We start from the raw sequence: 18,446 nt of genomic DNA, 5'->3' as shown, positions 1-18,446 counted from the left end.
AACTGTCCTCCTGTCAAACAGAGAAAAGCGGTCCATACTCCATGCTCACCGTCACGTCTCTGCCTCCTCTTTCCCTCTTCCTCTCATCTCGCTTTCATCCCTGCCCACATCACAGGCACGGCCGTGATTGTGTGTGTAAACATCTTGTCATGCTAACACAGGCGTCATGACAGAAGAGAGACGCGCTTCATTAACGGCACGCTTGTAAGTTAGTCTTTGTGTTTGAACGTGCCTGTGTGGGCTATATATCTGTCCCTGAGTGTGTATGTGTGTGTGTGTGTGTGTGTGTGTGTGTGTGTGTGTGCCTTGAATTTTCTGGGGTCAGAGTCAGAGACATGGGAAAAAGATGTAATAAAACGGGTGCAGCTCTATATCAGGGTGCTTTTATTGCACAAACGTGGCACGATTTAAGGACCACCATTTGCTACAATCCTGCAAAAAAGTGAAGTTAATACCTTCTCTGTGTCAGCTTCACTCAAAAGCTTCTCCAAATTCCTCTCTCAATATCCACCCAGCGGAATAACTGTCAATTAACCAACAAGCAATCACTAGCAGCAGAACATACACAATTGCGCCCCATTGCACACCCCTCACTATTTTGGCAGTAAATTCTCTCTGTTTGTGTGAAGACAATAGCCAGAGGAAGAGAGAGAGAGAGAGAGAGAGAGGGAGGGAGTGAGGGAGTGGTGTAGCAGGAGAAAAAACGAGGGTACAGGAGGGAGGGAGGGAGGGAGGGAGAGACAGAAGAGAAAGCAGTGCTGTTAATTGTTTTCCAGAAAAAGGTTGTGAAGGTCTGTGTGTTTGAACTGAATGTCACCTCATGTAAATCACAGCTCCTGCGTTGGAGAAGCCAATAACCAGGATAATTAGCGAGACTCTCTCCTGTGCCCCACGCAGACATCGAGGAAGACACGCTTTGCCGAGGAAAAGAGCGCTCAAACGCACAAGGATTCCAAGTGTGATTAACCAAAAAACCTAAATCTGGAGTTGTGAGTGGGAGGACCAAAGAAAAAGACACATACAGTAGAAGATGGGGCAGATAGATAAAGAGAGAAGAAGAGAGACACACACACACACGTCGGATGGAGAAAATCAGAGGTAGCCAGAGAGACAAAACACAGAAGGAGACGCAGAAGAAGAAGAAGAAGAAAAGGAAACGAGCGAACATTCCTCTCAGCGAGGTCAAGCCACTCGGTAAACAAACAAACAACGTTAGCAAGCACACACGCAAAGGGGTGAGGCGGTGTAGAACAACAAAGTGTCTCAGTCGATTGCCTACGCCTTACTTTGTCTCCCCTCATCAGTTACATAAACACAAACAAAGGCCTTTAAATTCAGCTCGGCTTTTTGAAGTGGAACAGTGACATGTGCTGGGTCTCATTTGTTGATGATTAATGCAAAGTAAAAAGAATATATTAGGACTGTAAGAATATATATCCTCCCTTTGATCGAACAGTGCTGTTGACCATAATTGTCTGCATGTTGACGTCCCTGCTTTACGCTTAATTACGCCAGAGATACTCCCTTGAAGATTTTCTTTTGTCTCTTAACATTACAGCTCAAATTAGTCAAGCTCAATGTCACAAAACTCATGTGTAAGAGCAGAAATGAAAAGGTTGAACTTGGAGATAATGATATGGTTACTAAACAGCCTACATAAGATTAGAAGTCTATGTTTTTCTTACAGTAAGTTTTGCAGAAAATGAAATACCCCCCCCCTCCCGCCCCCCAGCAGAGAAGAGGGAAAATATCACATGAAGTGATCTGAATTTGTTAAAAAAAAATCTTTCCTATCATTTAAATACTATAACTTTCTGTTGCAGAATCCCACTACCACTATCACACTACATATCTCTCCCTCCCTGTCTCCCCCATGCCGTGCAGGTTTTCCTTCCATTGTGGCGTGTGAAACTGAGAGCGCTGCTCAAAGCGCCTGGCCAGCGATCCATTCTTCCTGGACAGATTGATGGAAAACAATCAACAGACTATACATCTTGCCTGGGCACAGCGGGTCACCAACACTCATCCTGGACACCTGGACGTACATCCTGGGCTACAGCACTGAGGTAAAGCACCAGATAGAGAGGTTGGCTGGGATGGAAACTGACTGATAGGAAGTGAGACGCCAGGTTGGGGGGTATGGAGCTGGCATGAGGCGCACTGTCTGCGTTCTCACTTAGCAGAAATAATCAGTAAACAATGAATCATCAGCGAGGGCTGAGATCAGGGCAGCTGGAGGCCATGCTGCTCGATGACACACTGGCTCAGCCTGCTGCGAGAGGAGGCCTGAGTATCCTTCACCGAGAGGAGCTGGTGTGTCTATTCAATTACGACCGGCAACACAGGCAGCCATGTAACACATTGGCTGTGAGAGAGCACTTAGTGGGCTGTGAGCTAGAGAGCAGTGACTGTCCACACACATCAGAGCATTGAGAAAACAAAGCCTTGCTCTTGCCACACACCCGCACACACATAACCATGCACGGTACAAATGTATAGAGCCACACCGAGAGGCGCACGCTCCCGCTCTTCACGCCTCATTTGAAAAGCAAATTGAGCGCATCTTCTAGGGCGAGTCATGGACTAAATCCTGGAAAACGGTACTGCTTCCTCACTTGAAGTACCACACACAGTTGCACGTCATACATGAGGCCTTTCATACAGTAAATATACCCTCATTCTATTTAACTCCCCTTCTATCTCTATCTTTCCGTCCTGCAATTACCACACCAAAAATGTCTTAAATAGCTCTCAGAGAAGTAGGACGCTACTCATTTGGGTCAGCTCTGGCCGGCCAAACCCCTTCATTCTGGGACAGAACAAACACTGACACAAAGGCAGAGGGAACGGCCAAGGAGAGTGGCCAGGTCAAACAGGGAATGTCAAGCAGTAATGACAAAGCAGTTTGAGGAGAAAATGGATTTACAACAGCGCTATTTACAGTAGCTCTCGCCAAAAACCTCCTCGTGTCATGAAACTCAGAACTTTTCACCGTTATGACATTTGTAAATTACATTTTATATTCCCTAATAAACTGTTTGTTACCTGCATTCAGCTGCGGAGCATTAGCGTAACTACCTATAAAGTGTGATAGCAGCTCTGTTTAGTTTATTGGGGGAAAGAATTAAAACATAACAACGAAAATACACACACAATCTTTCCTCAGGATAACACACTTAGGTATTAAAACTGCTTATTTCCAATGTACCCCTCATTGTTTCCTCACCACAAAACACAAAAAAAAGCTCACTCTAATTTGATGTTTCATATCAGGAGAAACAAAACCAGGTCTACTCTTGGAATGATGTGTTAATTTTTTTCCGGAGGGGTGTTTGCAAAATGAAAGCGAGCCAGTTGTTGGAGGGTGAGGGGGTTAGAGTGCTGAAGGTTCGCATGAGAGAGTAAGAGGCAGCGCTGTTTTAGAAGCTCCTCGACCTCCAAACTCCCTGCTGTCAATCAGCGCAGCCGTCCGTCTCCTGGGGCTGCGCTTTCTTCCAACCCTGGGGGGAAAGCACCGCAGGGAAAAAAGAACACAACCAAACAGATGCAGAGAGCTGCAGGTCAATATGTGTGTGTGTGTGTGTGTGTGTGTGTGTATGTGTGTGTGTGTAAATGTGTGTGCATGCCTGTGGATTCTTAAGACTGCGCATGCGGGCGTCTGCATATGTATTTGTGTACTGTACATGAGTTTATCTGAGGGTGAGAGCCGCATCTGTATCTATGTTTGTGTGCTCTTGTGTGTGCGTGTATGTGTGTGTGTATGAGGTAGATTTGTGAGGCAGCCAGCACCTGAGGGAGGGGAGTTCTGCCTGCATATCGATGAGCCAGCAACTCTGCCTCTTTGCCACTGAGCCCTGCACAAACACCACAACCAGCTCAGGGCCAGTCCTTTTTAAAGTCTCCCCTAACATCTAATGCAGCTGTCCCCCTGAAGACTGCACTACAGAAACAGCACATCAATGTGAAATCATATTTTAAGAGAAAGGGGCAGTGCTGAAAATCACAGTATAATCTGTTCAGATCTCCCCTCCCCTAAAGATAAACACCAAAACAAGCTCAGGAAAGATCATACAAGCTTAAATAAAGAAGCAGAGTAACTACTTCTGTCACCCTTGGGGTCTCATGACTCTGTTTTTAGACTCTCTTTGTCTCTGAGTTAAATATCAAGCTAGTGTTACTGTTGTTGGTCATCAGAGACAAAATAGAAAACATGTTGAAAATTAATAGAAAAAAAGAGTGGACTGGCTATTCTGTATGAACCTATACAGTTCAGAGGCATTAGAAAAAATGGGGAATTATGAAGACCTCAACATTTAGATGTCAGAAACATCAGCAGATACAGTCACAAGAATGTAGGATAGCTGCCTTGTAAGTGTGTTTTCACCTTCTCACTAACACAGTCATGGATATGAAAGTGAAACTAAGCTGAGGGGACGGAAGGCGCTGCCAGTAAACCACATTAGCATCAAATGCAAATGAGAAGGGGGCTAATGGCTGGACAGGTGCAGACTGAGCCTCTAAATGACACACGCACACACGCGCACGCACACACACACACACACACACAAACACAAACACAAACACACATTCGCATGCGTGCACACACACACACACAATACACACACACACACACACACAAATGAGATGGATGAATTAAACATGGGTGGGCTCGGCTGGGGGGCTGGCAGGGCTGACATAAAGTCAATGACATACATTATTCACTAGCGCACGTTAGCCCAGCCAAGGCAACACATGACCTCTCACCCCAGGAAGTGCATCCAAACATAACAACCAAAACAATGAGGGGGTTCCCCACTAGAGAGGCAGACAAAGAGGGGGTGGAGTGACAAACAAGCTATGCAGCGAAATGAATTAGCTCAGAAAACACAATCTTTTAAACATCGCTAGCTCTTACGATTATTTGTCCCTTCCAATTCTGTCACTGAACCAGATGTAGACCTGAAACAGCTGGGAGCTCAACCAAAACCTGGTCCACATGTGCTAACTACCCACTATGAAGCTGAGAGTCAGTCCGTTCCACTAGCTTGCAGAACAGGAAACCATCGGCCATGACATCATCCTCCCGGGGAGGAGCACTTCCTGCCCGACATTCTTCACTCAAGACACACACATACTCACCAGGAAATGGCCTCTATCAACACATACACACTCCTAGGGAAACAACCAACACTGATGCGGATACACAAGCACAGACACACATGCAAGGAAATGGGCCACATCAACAGCGGGCTGCAGGAGTGTGCACAAACGCAAACACACACACAAGCGCACACTCGAAAACAGCAATAAACCTGAAATAACATCGTCTGTGCATGTAAACCTGACACCCACACCCCCCTCCCGACACTGTGACTGGAAAGAGGGATCATGGGATACACAGAGCTATCCAATGGATCCTTATCTCTGGTCACAGAGAGTTTGCCTCCCCCCTCCAGAGAAGCTCTACCTGCCTGAGGGACACCCTGTGGAAGGCCTGTGGGAGCTGGACAGGCAGGAAAGGGCCATGGGACACAGGTGGTAGGAGGCAAAAGAGGACACATGGGGCCGGAGGGACAGTCATACCCCCAAAGCGAGTAGGGTTGAGAGATTAGTCCGCAATTATATGGATGCAGCAAGTAAATTAACAAAAACAGTTTGGTGGGGAGATAAACTGACAGAAGCGCAGAGGATAAGTGATAGCAAAGGTGTACACAGGTGAGGGAAATGTGTTTCTGATTTGAGGCCCATCCAGGCAGATGATAGACTGACTAGCAGTGGCTGCATATGATTAACCCTACGCTAACCAGGAGTGATGGAGAGAGGTGGAAGTGGAGTTGGGGGGGTTAAGGGCTCCCCTCATATTATCCTGCTTCTGTAAGAGGCTAAAGTGGACCACACATGTTTCCCTGGGGAAGACACAGAGAGGCGTACAGGAGCCTCTCACCTTTCAGCTGCTTCCTCTGCCCGGTGTCACCCACAGACCCAACACTTCAAGCCAAAGTCTCTTTGAATTAATCAAAATTGAAGGTTAAACACACCAGATAAGGCGAGGAATTGTATTTGAGACAGTCAAAGCTTTCAAAAAAACAAAAAGAGGCCAGATTGAGGGGGATGTTTCAACTTCAATAGAAAAACAAGAAATGTTAGAGTGCTTTTTGCTATCATAGCCTAAACAAATATGCTTCATAATTAAAATCTGCATCATATTGCTCCTTGTAGACGCTTTAATGCCCAAACAAATTCTCTCTTCAACAAGAGATGAGATAAAGAGGGGGTGAGAGAGATTCTCCCGAGCGCTGCCGATCCACACTGTACCAGATTTGTTCTCCTAACAATCAAATAAGTTACTCATTAGCTGACTTTATTTTTCCTCATTCCTGCGGTTTTGCTGCAGTGGCCTGTTTCTCCCATCTTAACGAGAGAGAGCTAATTAGGCAATCAGACCCATTACTCTTCCAGAAGAGTTAGAGCTAGCCCAGCTAATTAGGGCTGTAAAATCTAATCATCTCTGCGAAACAGCAGAGGGCTAACGAGCCCTTATTTAACGAACTAAATAACTTCAAGGGTGGAGAGGGGCTGCTGATGGTATTTCTTTATGAATTTGAAGGAGGGGAACTCATGGTAATTGAGTCAGTTTCACCCTCACAGTTGTTTGTTTGTTTATGAATCCCTGATTATTACAACTGCCAAGAATATATTGGTACTAAATGAGCAAACGTATAAACCCTCCTCTCCTCATTCCCCTTCAGTCCCCCCCTTTAAAATGGAGCTACCAACCCCCCTCGATTGCTCTGCTCTCACCTGACCTATTTTCCTGTCCAGAAAGAGTGCTCGCTGGAGAGGAAAACGGAGATATTGCTGTTGTTTTCCCTCCCCCTGTTCTAATTTGTTGTTCGTTAATGCTGCCCTCACACCTGAGCCATTGCGCGTCAGGGGAATACCGCTAGTGAGCGACCGCAACACATGCTCAGTGTGGGAAAGCTGCTCACAGCAGAAATCAGCCTGTCTCACTAAAGTGGCTCTGCTCAAACTGCGGCAAGCTGAAGGGGGAAAAGTTTAAGCATGGTGAGCCAGGATGGTACTGGGAAGACAGAGCGAGTGCACAGATGAGAAACTCAACAAGTATGCACACAGGAAAACAAAAATCAGAAATATGGCACAGAGTGATGGGCAGGCGTGTTGTCTGAGGCCACGTGGTGGGGTGCAGCTGTCTCAGGGAGCGCTGAGGTGAGGCCTTCCGCTTCACTGGAGTGGAACGGGGGTGGCACACACACACACACACACACACACACACAGAAAACTCACACACACAGATACACACACACACACACACACACACACACACACACACACACACACACACACACACACACACACACACACACATACATACGCAGGTAAAAAGTAGCTTTTGACAGAGCAGCAGTGAGAACAGGACAGCTGTGTTTATCAGATAGCACAGGTCACTGCCTCATTAACACTCACACACAAACACTCAAATGTGAGAAATTCAAATCAGAAATAATACCTGATGATGCGTTGTTTGTTATAGATCAGCAAATGCAGTCAGAAAAGGAGATACTTTTACTCGTTTCTAAGTAAGCCCTCCATCATGAATGGAGCAGCACGCTTATATCTGACCGCTTCAACAATTGCTCAAGTGTAAACAAATAATTTCCTTCACACTGTACATCCACGCACGTGCCACACAGCACAGGACGGCCTGTAAATCTACAGGGCTTTTCTTTTTTTCCCAACTGATCGTAAATCATGCGAGCTGCTGCATCGGTCAGAGGTAGTTTATGACGGCAGGGGAAAGGTGCACACTCGAAGAAAAGTGTGCGTATGCTGTGAGTGTGTCAAAAGCAGCAGACAATCTTTGGTAACACACCAGTCCAGAGAGAGATTTATACACTCACTCTCTCTCTCTCTCTCTCTCTCTCTCTCTCTCTCTCTCTCTCTCTCTCTCTCTCTCTCTCTCTCTCTCTCTCTCTCTCTCTCTCTCTCTCTCTCTCACACACACACACACACCAGATTGTAGCTAACCCTAACTGCTCATCAGCCAAGTCATCAGCCCAACCACACAAACATTGTTTGACCACACTTGAAGCAGTGCTCAACTGCTCTGAGATTGCTCCTCCACTTCACACACATACCACTGGGATATTATTTACTGCTGTTTAACACATTTTGCTTACACAGACGGTTATGGTTGTTGAAATTTAACCAACACATGGCAGGCTTTATTCAGCCTAGAGCTCACAGTTTTTCAACCAAATTGCTAAATATCTCTTTCCAGTGAATATTTCAATTAAATTTTATGATGATTTTTTATAGCTATTGTATTTTTCTGCAAATTCAAGATTCAACATTTGCCGCCTGCCAAATGCACACAGCTCTTCTTCACACCCCTGAAACGCCCTGAGTGCTGTGTTTGTGTTTGTGATGACAGCTCAGCATCATGTCGGCCGAGGATAAAGGGCAAAGTTTGCTTACCTGTCGATGATGACAGGGTCTGATGGGGTCTCGTTCCTGTTGCCACAACTCTTCTTATCACAGCATCGACTGCAGGGAGGAGAGGGAGGGAGAGGGGGGGAAACGGTTGGGAGGTGAGGGGGGAGGGGGGGGGGGGGGGGGGGGGCAAAACGGAGTTAGTCACCAAGATCTGAACATCAGGGATTGATAAGACACAGCAGAGAAAGAAAGAATGAAAGAGAGAGAGAGAGGAAGTCAGGTGAGCGTACAGGAAAGAGAAAGAGGAATGAAAGGGCGTGAGACTTTCGTGGAGTTGAGAAATAGTGTGAATTGGATTTGTGATGGGCTTGTCGAGGTAAGACTGGGGGCTCTAGCACTATAGCGATTGAGATCAGCAGGGTGATTTTTAGGCAAAGTTTGTAAAAGAAGACCAAAAGCGCTGAGCTTGAATCAGGCTGGATACAAACTTGAATTAGCCTCCAGGGCTCAGGTTAGCTCTGTTTCTGTCAGACATCACACAACCAGACATCTTATGTTCTCTATTTTTCCTCTGCGCTCGTCCCCTCCCTCTATCCCGCCTCTCTCTCTTGCTCTTTCTCTCTCTCAGAAGTGGGTCACAGAGTGGTCCCACTGGACCTGGGGAGTAGTGCATGCTGGGTAGAAGGGGGTTGCATACTGATGTGACGAGTCCTTTTCTGAATCATTTGACTGCAGTACAATGTAACAGTGTTGTTGTGTGCCGTCAACCCCCCTTGTCACCCCACTCCCCCCTCCCCCCCAAAAGTATCATCAAGTCTGCGCTTACCTTTTCTTCTCTGCCTGCTCGTATGTGTGAATGCATTCGTGTCGGTGTGTGCGTACCTGTATTAGACCACATGTGTGCACCTACTGTATGTGTGTGGGAGGAAACACAAAATCTAGTGAGAGAAAGTGTGTGTGTGGGGGGGGGATAGATTGACCCTCCCCCCTACTTTCTTGAGTCCCTCAGGACAGGAGGCTTGGAGAGCCAGATCAGATTTCTGATCTCGACCGTTTCCTGCACCATATGAAAACAAGTGGTCTAAATTGCCTTGTGTGATAACCAGGAAGTAGCTACACTTTTGCCACTAGCCATTTTTCCACATGTAACTCTGCATTTTACTTCTAAATGGTTGGTTGCTAAGGGACAGTCACATGCTGAGTGATGCTCTTATTGATTGTGAATGCACACGACGGCCTGTGAGAGCTTTGCTTTACTACATTTGTGTGTGTGTGTGTGTGTGTGTGTGTGTGTGTCTGTATTTTATGTGTAATTCGAGTCTGTCCCCTTCTGTACATAGCTCACTGTCAGGACACAGCAAACTGCATGTATTACACAGACTAAGGAGGATGGGTTTGAGTAATGAGCTCTTCCTTGTCCTAATTAGCTGAACATGAGAGGGATGCACACACATACACACACACACACACACACACACACACACACACACACACACACACACACACACACACACAAGCCTACCAACAGAAATAGGCCAGGGCCCATCTCCCCAACCCACTTTGAGGAAAATGATAAGATTTCTATTGTAATTTAGCAGTGCTCCTCATGTCTTTGCCCCCTCTTTACATCAACAGAGACACCTCCAATGTGAAGAAACATTCAACTTGATCTGGACTGTAAAGCACTGGCTCGACCAGAGTGTGTTTTGTCTTACCTGCACATAATCTCGTGGGTCAACAAGACCCGGCACATCTCTGGATTTTTATCCTGGCCTTCATAGATAATCGCCTAAAACAAGACGAAAAAAAGAAAGATCAAGATTATTACTGTGATTTATATTTTTATGAGTGACATTCATTCTAACAGAAAAAGTGAACCATGATGCAGGGGCAAGAAAAAAACAACAGAAAAGTGTGTTTGTGTCTTTCATCTGGGAGCAGTGTTGTCTATCTGGCAAATGTGTGTATCGTGGGAATCCAGTCCTCCTGAACAGGAACGCTCTGTTCTGACAGAGACAGTAAGAGAGAAAACATTTGTGTGTGTGTGTGTGTAACTGTGCATGTGTGTGTACTCCCGCGTGCGCATATGTGTTTGTGTGTGCACGTGTGCTTATATGTGGTGTACAGTGAGCAGTTGGACTGCCAGACTGAGTATAGTGCACCATCTGGTCCATACAGCACAGCGTCCAAAAATCTAGTCTGGTTACCCCTCCAACCCCACTCAACATGCTCTCCAGGGCTGTGATCACCCTACACACACACACACACACACACACACACACACACACACACACACACACACACACGCACACACAAACACACTGATAAACATGAAAACACACACTCACACATCTATGTGCACTCACAAACAAAATCCCCTCCTACTCCTTTCATTCTAAGGCAAACTCTCTTCAAGCCTAATGGCACTAGAGGCAGAATTGGCAAAACAAAAGACCTGATATCAAAACAGCGTTCAAGAGGCTTATTTTCTTCGTTATCTAATTCATCCTCACAGAGAATTCCCTCAGTGTGCGCCAGCCCACATGTGCGGCTTTGTATTTCTTTGTGTGATTGAATTGGCCATAACACACTCTGGGATAGTTTGTTCTGTTTCACATTGAGGAAATGAGGGTCAAGGTCCTCAAAGAGTGAGCTGGCATGCATCACTGTCTCTCCCAAACACTAACACACAACCGCTTCTGCACCTCACCAAGATATTCACACTCTCTTTGCGCACAATCACACAGTCAAACACGCACACACAAACACACACAGACACACACACACAAACACACACAGACATACACACACACACACACACACACATACTGCCTGGCGCTTGTAAAAACTCACTCACACACAAACACCATCCCCACTTACTGGCTGCCGTGCAGAGGCAGAGTATGAGGACACATGTCCTCTACTTTTCTGGGCCTCTGTAAATGTATTCCACAGGTAAGACAGGTCGTTTATCACGGCGGCTGTGCTGTGCTGAAGTTGAGGGTCTCAGACACAGGCATGCAATGGGGGCGATAGGGGGGAGAGCAGGAGGGAGCGGGGGGGAGTGGGGGGGGCTGCAGTGGCTGGAGGTGGGGGGCAAAATCCAGACCAGCACAGGCACCAAACTGATGCAGAGTTTCATTCTTTGAGCATATAGTTTAATGCAGGACCTCTTACCTGTTTAGTCATGGAGTCAATGAGACGAACATATAAGTCCTGCTCTGTCCTGATTCCTGAGAGACACACACACACACACACACAGAGAGAGAGAGAGAGAGAGAGAGAGAGAGAGCAATGGTTAAAATGTAACCAGCATGTTTCATATCACATCTGAAGGAAAGCTTTCCCCATTTGGGGTATTTGGGGGGGGGATATTTAAGATCACAGTTTTATTCATTCTGAATTCCCCTGTGAGTCAGGTAAAGTGAATAAGTTCAAACTGTTACTAATGCCTGTCAGTATTTGTTGCTTAGATCTTGAAAATGTAATTTACTTTCATGGATTTGATTTCTATAAACTTTTATTAAGAAAGTTAATGGTGAAAATGAGCACAACATTCAAAACACACATTTTCTAAATTGTAGTACACGTAACTGAATAATTCAACTGAGGCACAAAGAATTAAAAATAATAAGGACGATGGAAAACATGCCACTGCCAAAAGTAGGCCGACAGGAAAATATAGGCTATATTTATTTTAAGAAGCAGAAAGCACAACAACGACATAGTAATAATAATAATAATAATAATAATGATAATAATAATAATAATGATAAGAATAATAATATAAGAATAATAAGAATAATAATTTCAGTATTATTAACAACATTTGAACCATTTTACCAAAGTGATAAAGCCTCGATCCCTCGCGGTAAATAACTAAAATAAACAGATCACACTAAACTCTCAAAACCTTATAAAAACATTTGTATCATGACTTTCCTCACTCGGGTTTTTTTGGAGTTTCATTCACCTTTTGCTTTTGTTATTGCTCCATAAAAATTATGGAAGTCAGACTCACCGTTACTGTAAAGGAGCTGAAGTCTATAATGGATCCCATTGTTGGTCTTTTCCCCTGTCGTTTCCTATGAAAATTAAACCAAACAATCCCGGTCAGAGCAAGCAAACCATCTCCTCAAAGTACTCAAGGGACTGTTAGTGCGCGTCCACCGGCATGGTATGAACTGGATATATTTAGATAACTGCCATATCACTTCTAGGACTTTGATCAAATGTAAATCAATTCACGTCGTTTAAAAAAACCCAACTTCAGACAGTCTAAATAATGAAAAAGGTTCAGTCTGTAACTTAAATCCACATTATTCTGTCAAATTAAATATTTGATATTTGAAAATAAAGAATAAAGAATATTTCCTTACATAACTGACTTGTGAACAAATTGAATAACATATACTGGAAATAGAAATCATGGATGGATGGATGAAAATATTGTTATACAACATTTAAGCCATTTAATAATAATAATAACAGTTTGACATCTATCATTTTTAACATCCAGTAAATAACCTTACATGTGTTATTAATGCTGGATCAAGTAAATGATAAACGAGCAATAAAATAAAAATAATAATAATAAATATGTATGAGTGAAACATCCACTTTTGACGCCTCTTGCAGACATTTCATCAATGTTTCAAAAACGGATATTGATGTGTTTGAAAAATGAAACATATTGCCTGACAACACCTGCAGGATGAAGCTGCCATAAAAATATGATTCATTATAATTAGTGACAAGTTGCCAGTAAAGTCTGTATGCACTTGATCTACACCCTCATATAAATGGGTCTAAATTGTATATTTAAGTTTTGGGAATTAAAAAAAAAAAAGCTATAATAGTCAAAACTCTGCAAGAAAGAAGAAAAAAATCACATCAGGGAAATGTAGAGGAGCAGTGATCCCTGCTGTGTGCGTCTGGCCACTTTGTTAACTCAAGTCTGGTAATTTATCACTTTGATTTAACAGGCCAGTATACTATGTGTCAGGCATCAGTCGTTGCTCCACTAAAATGTGTACATTAAAAGGCTTGTGTGGAAGATTTTATTAAATTATCACATAGTAAATATATACATAATTATATTTCTGTATCGTGCACAAACTCACCTTTTCCTTCTCTACAAAATCAATGTAGGTGGTTCTCTCTATTTCCACAGGCTGACCCTGCCTGTCGTACAAAGCCAGTACGAAGTGGAAGAAGTTGGACTTGCGGAGGTTGGAGGGCGGCTGTTTCTCAAAGTGTGCCCGAGCAAGACCCACTCCGCTGCGGACACAAGCAAAAACCAGCACCATGCACGACGACGGCCGTTAAAATAAATTCAATAAAACAAGGGAAAAAATTGCAGTGTTAACAAGATCTGCTTCTAAAATCCAAGCTACGATCCAAGCTATGTTTCAGTCACTGTTCATTCTAAAACGAGAATAATTTAATTAAAAACCTCACTCTAATGCAAGGAATCGCCCATTGTGGTATAATCAACAATAATTAAACAAATATGTTAAAATATATAGAGTATATATAATATAAAGAATTGTAAATTTGCAACATTTGTGCAACAAACATAATTTGGATACACCAGCTTTCACGGTGGTATAGGCCTGCATATTTTAATCTTAAACTTGACCAATATGATTCAAAGTAAAGATATGTATGTAATCTTTTAGAACAAAACCTTAAAAATAATATTTGTGCATGCATTTAGTAAAAGGCTATTATTAAAACGAAAGAAAAAAAGAGACAACCACAAAGTGAGCCGAAAAGCCTGAACACAAAACCCTCAGCACACTTTCAAAACACCAAAGTTAATCTGAGCCTACATTTAAACCTTGCGAGCCTGAAGCTGCTTGGAGCTCACTGTGCTTTCAATCCACAAATATGTTAAACCAAGTTTTAGCCACATTTTTTAATCATGTTGGACTAAACAGTTAAAAACGTATAAAGCCAGCGGGAACAGTGGTTATCCAACAACTACGTCCTCTGGGGACTCATGCTGCCCCAAGTGATACCGACGCTCCGTCTTTTAACACCGCAGATCTTAACGTGCTCTCCCCCCCAGTCTCAATGCACGCCCCGGTGTCAGCGCAGCGCCAAGGCCGCCTCAGGCTCACCTCTGGGCGGCAGTGTTGGCGTCCAGCACTCCGGCGCCCTGCATCCATGTCCGAACCGCGTTCATCCCGGCCACCATGGGCTCTTCTTTCATACTACTCCCACTCCTCTGGATACTCTCGTGGATGCCAAACATCAAAACGCACCTTCGCACTGTCGCTATCTCTCTCTTTCACTCTCTCTCCTCTCTCTCTCTCTCTCTCTATCCTCCTCTCCTTGGCTCCCTCCTTTTTTCCCCTGCCTCCCCTCCTCTTGCGTCTGTTTGATCGCGCTTGTCAAGAGGAGCAAAGTGGCGTGGACTATTTCACTTGGCGTTTAGTTGCACGCGTGTTTCTCAAAGTACACAAAAGATGCGACATGTGGAAGGAAAGGGGAGCTGTCAGCATCCAGGGTTAGCTGCACCTCGTGTCAACGACTCCAGAAGAAAAACGGAGGGGGGTAGAAAAAGAAGCAGCAGCTGTGAAGATGAACAACGTGAGAGCGATGAAAGGGGAAGCGAAGGATGAGAGGCTGCACGGAGTTGGCGACAGTCCCCCGGATCAAGGTGCAGCTGACAAAAACACAAGCAAAATGTCAGTTTTTGTAACAAACAGTCCACAGTTGGAAATGAAGCCGAGGAGATGAAACAGCTCCTTCTTTTTCGTTCCTTTATTTCCAAAGTCTTCTCCTCTGTTCAGATGAATGAAACGGAAGATTACGCGCAATTGAGAGGCAGTCCTGGGCAACAGCGGCTCCGCTCCTAGTCAGCTCCTGCTCGGGTGATTTGCGCTCTTTTCTTCCCTGAGGAATCACTTTGGACCATCTCTGGGATACCAAACAGGGGAGAACTAGTAGGTGAGGGGGGCGTGGTCTACAAGGCGAACAGGAACGCCCCCAAACACAGTTAATAACACGGACAATCAGCTGTCCACCAACCCGACCAGCACGCTGCCCGTCCGCCTGCCTGCTGTCCCCGCCTCGTCCCACGCAGTGTCCCGCCCCAGCCACTTAGCCAGAAGCTGTGCGCGGTACGAGTGTGTGCGCTCATGTATGTCAGAGAGAGAGTGTGTGTATGTGTGAGTGTGTGTGTGTGTGAGAGAGGGAGAGAGAGAGAGAGAGTGTGTGTGTGTGTGTGTGTGTCTTGTCTTTTAGTGCATGTGTTTAGAGTTGACAATTAATGTATTCACGATTATCAAACATCAACTCAAGGGAGGATATTAGTTTAATCCGAGCCGTTTCCCCGCTGAGACTAAAGGGCAGAGTGAAGAGGGGACCCGGGCTGGTTGTAACATCCATCGCCTGTTCGCTTCGTTGTCACTTGAGCTGCTGCTATGAAAATGTGATACAGACAAGCCGCATCTGTCTGCAAAACAAGAAGAAACCGAATCCGATCACATTTTAAAATACGCATCAGATAAATCAAGCTCGACTCGTTATTATGTGACAAAAACGCGCTACACTGCAGAGAGAGGAAACATTTTTGAAGAATATTTGCAGCACCAGCTGTGTGCACATTTTATAGCGCTCATATGTGTCAAATTAAGTCAACGTCAATATATGTTTTAATCTGCCACATTGTGCAGGAGAGTTTCTAAAGGATCATTGCTTTGAAAAAACAAACAGAAAAAATGACTTTATTTTAACATGTAAAATGTAACTTCGATGTGTCTGTTTTCTCTTGTGAACCGTGCTGAGCTTTGGAAGTGTTCAGAGTATCACTGTAGCAGATTATGAGCTCAAGAAAGTTTCAGTTCACCAAAAAAACCCCAAAACAAAACAAAACAAACAAACAAAAAAGAAGAAGAAAAAGAAAAAGAGAGGGGGGTGGGGGTGTCTGGCAAGCTGCTGCACACATTTTCAGTTATAGCCCGATGGTTTGAAATTAGCTTTGATTAGATGCATTACATGAATCTTGCGGGACTTACTGCTGAATCCAACATAAATATGAGGATTACAGCTAAACTATGCTGTCCCGCTGTCCAAAAAAAAAATGCACTCAGTCAAAAATAGCTGCTCAAGAACAAAAATGTAAAAAAAAAAAAAAAAAAAAAAAAAAAAAAAGTGTAAAAAAAATTTGCATGGTTGCTCACAAAGCCATGAAACTGCACAGCGGGTTCACACGCATGAAAACTGTTTGTCATATGGTTGCAAGACCAGCTTGCAGAAAGTGAGGATGTTACAGCTCTCCTCATGTTCCCCATCAGTCCTGCCCCCCTCCCCTCCCCATCCCCCCAATCATTACAGAGTCATTTCAAAATTGTCAAATTCAATTGTCTGGGGGCCATCTGTTCAATAAGTACTGTTTGGTTAATTATAATGAAATGGAAAGAATGAGACAGTCAGTTTTTTTTATCAGGAGGGCATCTTTGAAAATTAAGATTTTATCAAGAATTGCTGACACGTTGATGCTGTTGGGATGCTGGGATGCAATAAAGTGAGAGCTTCAGAAATGGCTTAGAAAATGCACACTATTTTATGCCATTGAATTCCTATATTTTGTTGTTAGTTGGAACAAGTTTTACTTTCATTTCAGGAGTGATATTTTTCTAGTGACGGACATATCTTCGTCTCCTATGCAGCCAGCAAACTGACATAAGAGTCTCAGGCAGTTGTAGAGTCTGACAAATGCCATAAACGGTCAAGGTTGGACACTAAACCCCGGCAATCATCTCATCATTGTCTATATCTGTTTATTTATGTCTCCTGCTGTGGGAGGAGAAATGTGAGCACCCTACCACGTGAATACATGATAATAAATAGTGATAAATAAAAGCAACGAGAGATAAAATGTCTCTCACACTACCTCGCTTTTCTTTTAAGCGCAAACACACACACACACACACTCTCTCTCTCTCTCTCTCTCTCTCTCTCTCTCTCTCTCTCTCTCTCTCTCTCTCTCTCTCTCTCACACACACACACACACACACACACACACACACACACACACACACACGTTCAGAGCAATCCTTCAGCACATTTGTTTGATTGTGGCCGGCTCTCTCGCCATGATCTGTCTGCCTTGGTCGGCATGCGGGCCAGCACGAACAGTCCGAGGCCCCTGGGGTTGCGTATATTTATATCCCCGGGCACAACACACACTGTTAGTCCAAATATCACTGTCTCACCTTCCAAAAACAGAGATGTCAGTTGGGGTCCGATGATCCAGCCATGTTAATACTGTGATTTACTACCCTAACTCCACGGCACCCATTGTAAAATATCTCTGGCAATTACGCACAGGCGGGAATGCGTTGCGCACGCCATGTAAATGACGCGAAGGTGTGTTCCCGCATGTAAGACTTCAAGTGTCCACATATGGGAAGGCTGTAAAAAAACAGCGTTATAACTCTATTAGACATTTTGAAGTAAGTGATCAGAAATGAGTTGCCGGCGCCACCAGATGTTCTCATAAATCAAAAGGTCGGGTTGATGATAATAATGGCCTGATTGGATTGAAGACTCATAAAAATGACTGGTTGTAAAAAGCAGACATATGCTTATGAGAGTGGGCCTTATGTCTAACAAGATGCTCTCTAGTCGACTTAAAGGAGACAAATATAGATTTCGATTTAAATATGTAGAGCAAATACAGTATGCAATTTCTTTGATATATACGTATAAAACAATATTATAATGAGTGTGTATACAGTGTCTGAGAGGAATAGGCTATATCAAATCAAGGGTAAATAATGAGAAATAGTTGGTACTATTTGGAAACAATATTTTTTTATTTTTGTTATTTTTGTTCTTGAAGGCAGCACATCTGTGGCATTGACGACCTATCTCGCTTTATCCCAGGTCACTACAAGACTCATCAAGCGCTCAGCGGCTGTATTTGATATAATATTGCCATCTAGTGGTTGTAAAGAGACATTGCACGCCTAAATGTA

General features: G+C 44.1%; 1 protein-coding gene across 12 annotated transcripts in view; it reads right to left on the bottom strand.

Annotated features, from left to right (window-relative positions):
- Positions 1 to 14,713, bottom strand: part of ebf1a (EBF transcription factor 1a) — a 55,835-nt gene extending 41,122 nt beyond the window's left edge. For 11 of the 12 annotated variants that reach the window (XM_053324321.1, XM_053324327.1, XM_053324322.1 and 8 more), the window contains exons 1-6: positions 14,580 to 14,713; positions 13,578 to 13,734; positions 12,476 to 12,539; positions 11,632 to 11,687; positions 10,170 to 10,243; positions 8,497 to 8,565 (exon numbers count right to left, since the gene is read on the bottom strand). In XM_053324321.1, coding sequence (XP_053180296.1) covers positions 8,497 to 8,565; positions 10,170 to 10,243; positions 11,632 to 11,687; positions 12,476 to 12,539; positions 13,578 to 13,734; positions 14,580 to 14,713 — 554 coding nt within the window. The remainder of the gene's footprint in view (positions 1 to 8,496; positions 8,566 to 10,169; positions 10,244 to 11,631; positions 11,688 to 12,475; positions 12,540 to 13,577; positions 13,735 to 14,579) is intronic. The other variant, XM_053324328.1, reaches the window with a different exon arrangement.
- Positions 14,714 to 18,446: the final 3,733 nt, after the last annotated feature.

The sequence above is a fragment of the Scomber japonicus genome, chromosome 8, assembly GCF_027409825.1.
Source record: "Scomber japonicus isolate fScoJap1 chromosome 8, fScoJap1.pri, whole genome shotgun sequence".
Lineage (NCBI taxonomy): Eukaryota > Metazoa > Chordata > Actinopteri > Scombriformes > Scombridae > Scomber > Scomber japonicus.
This window is presented reverse-complemented; position numbering and strand designations above follow the sequence as displayed.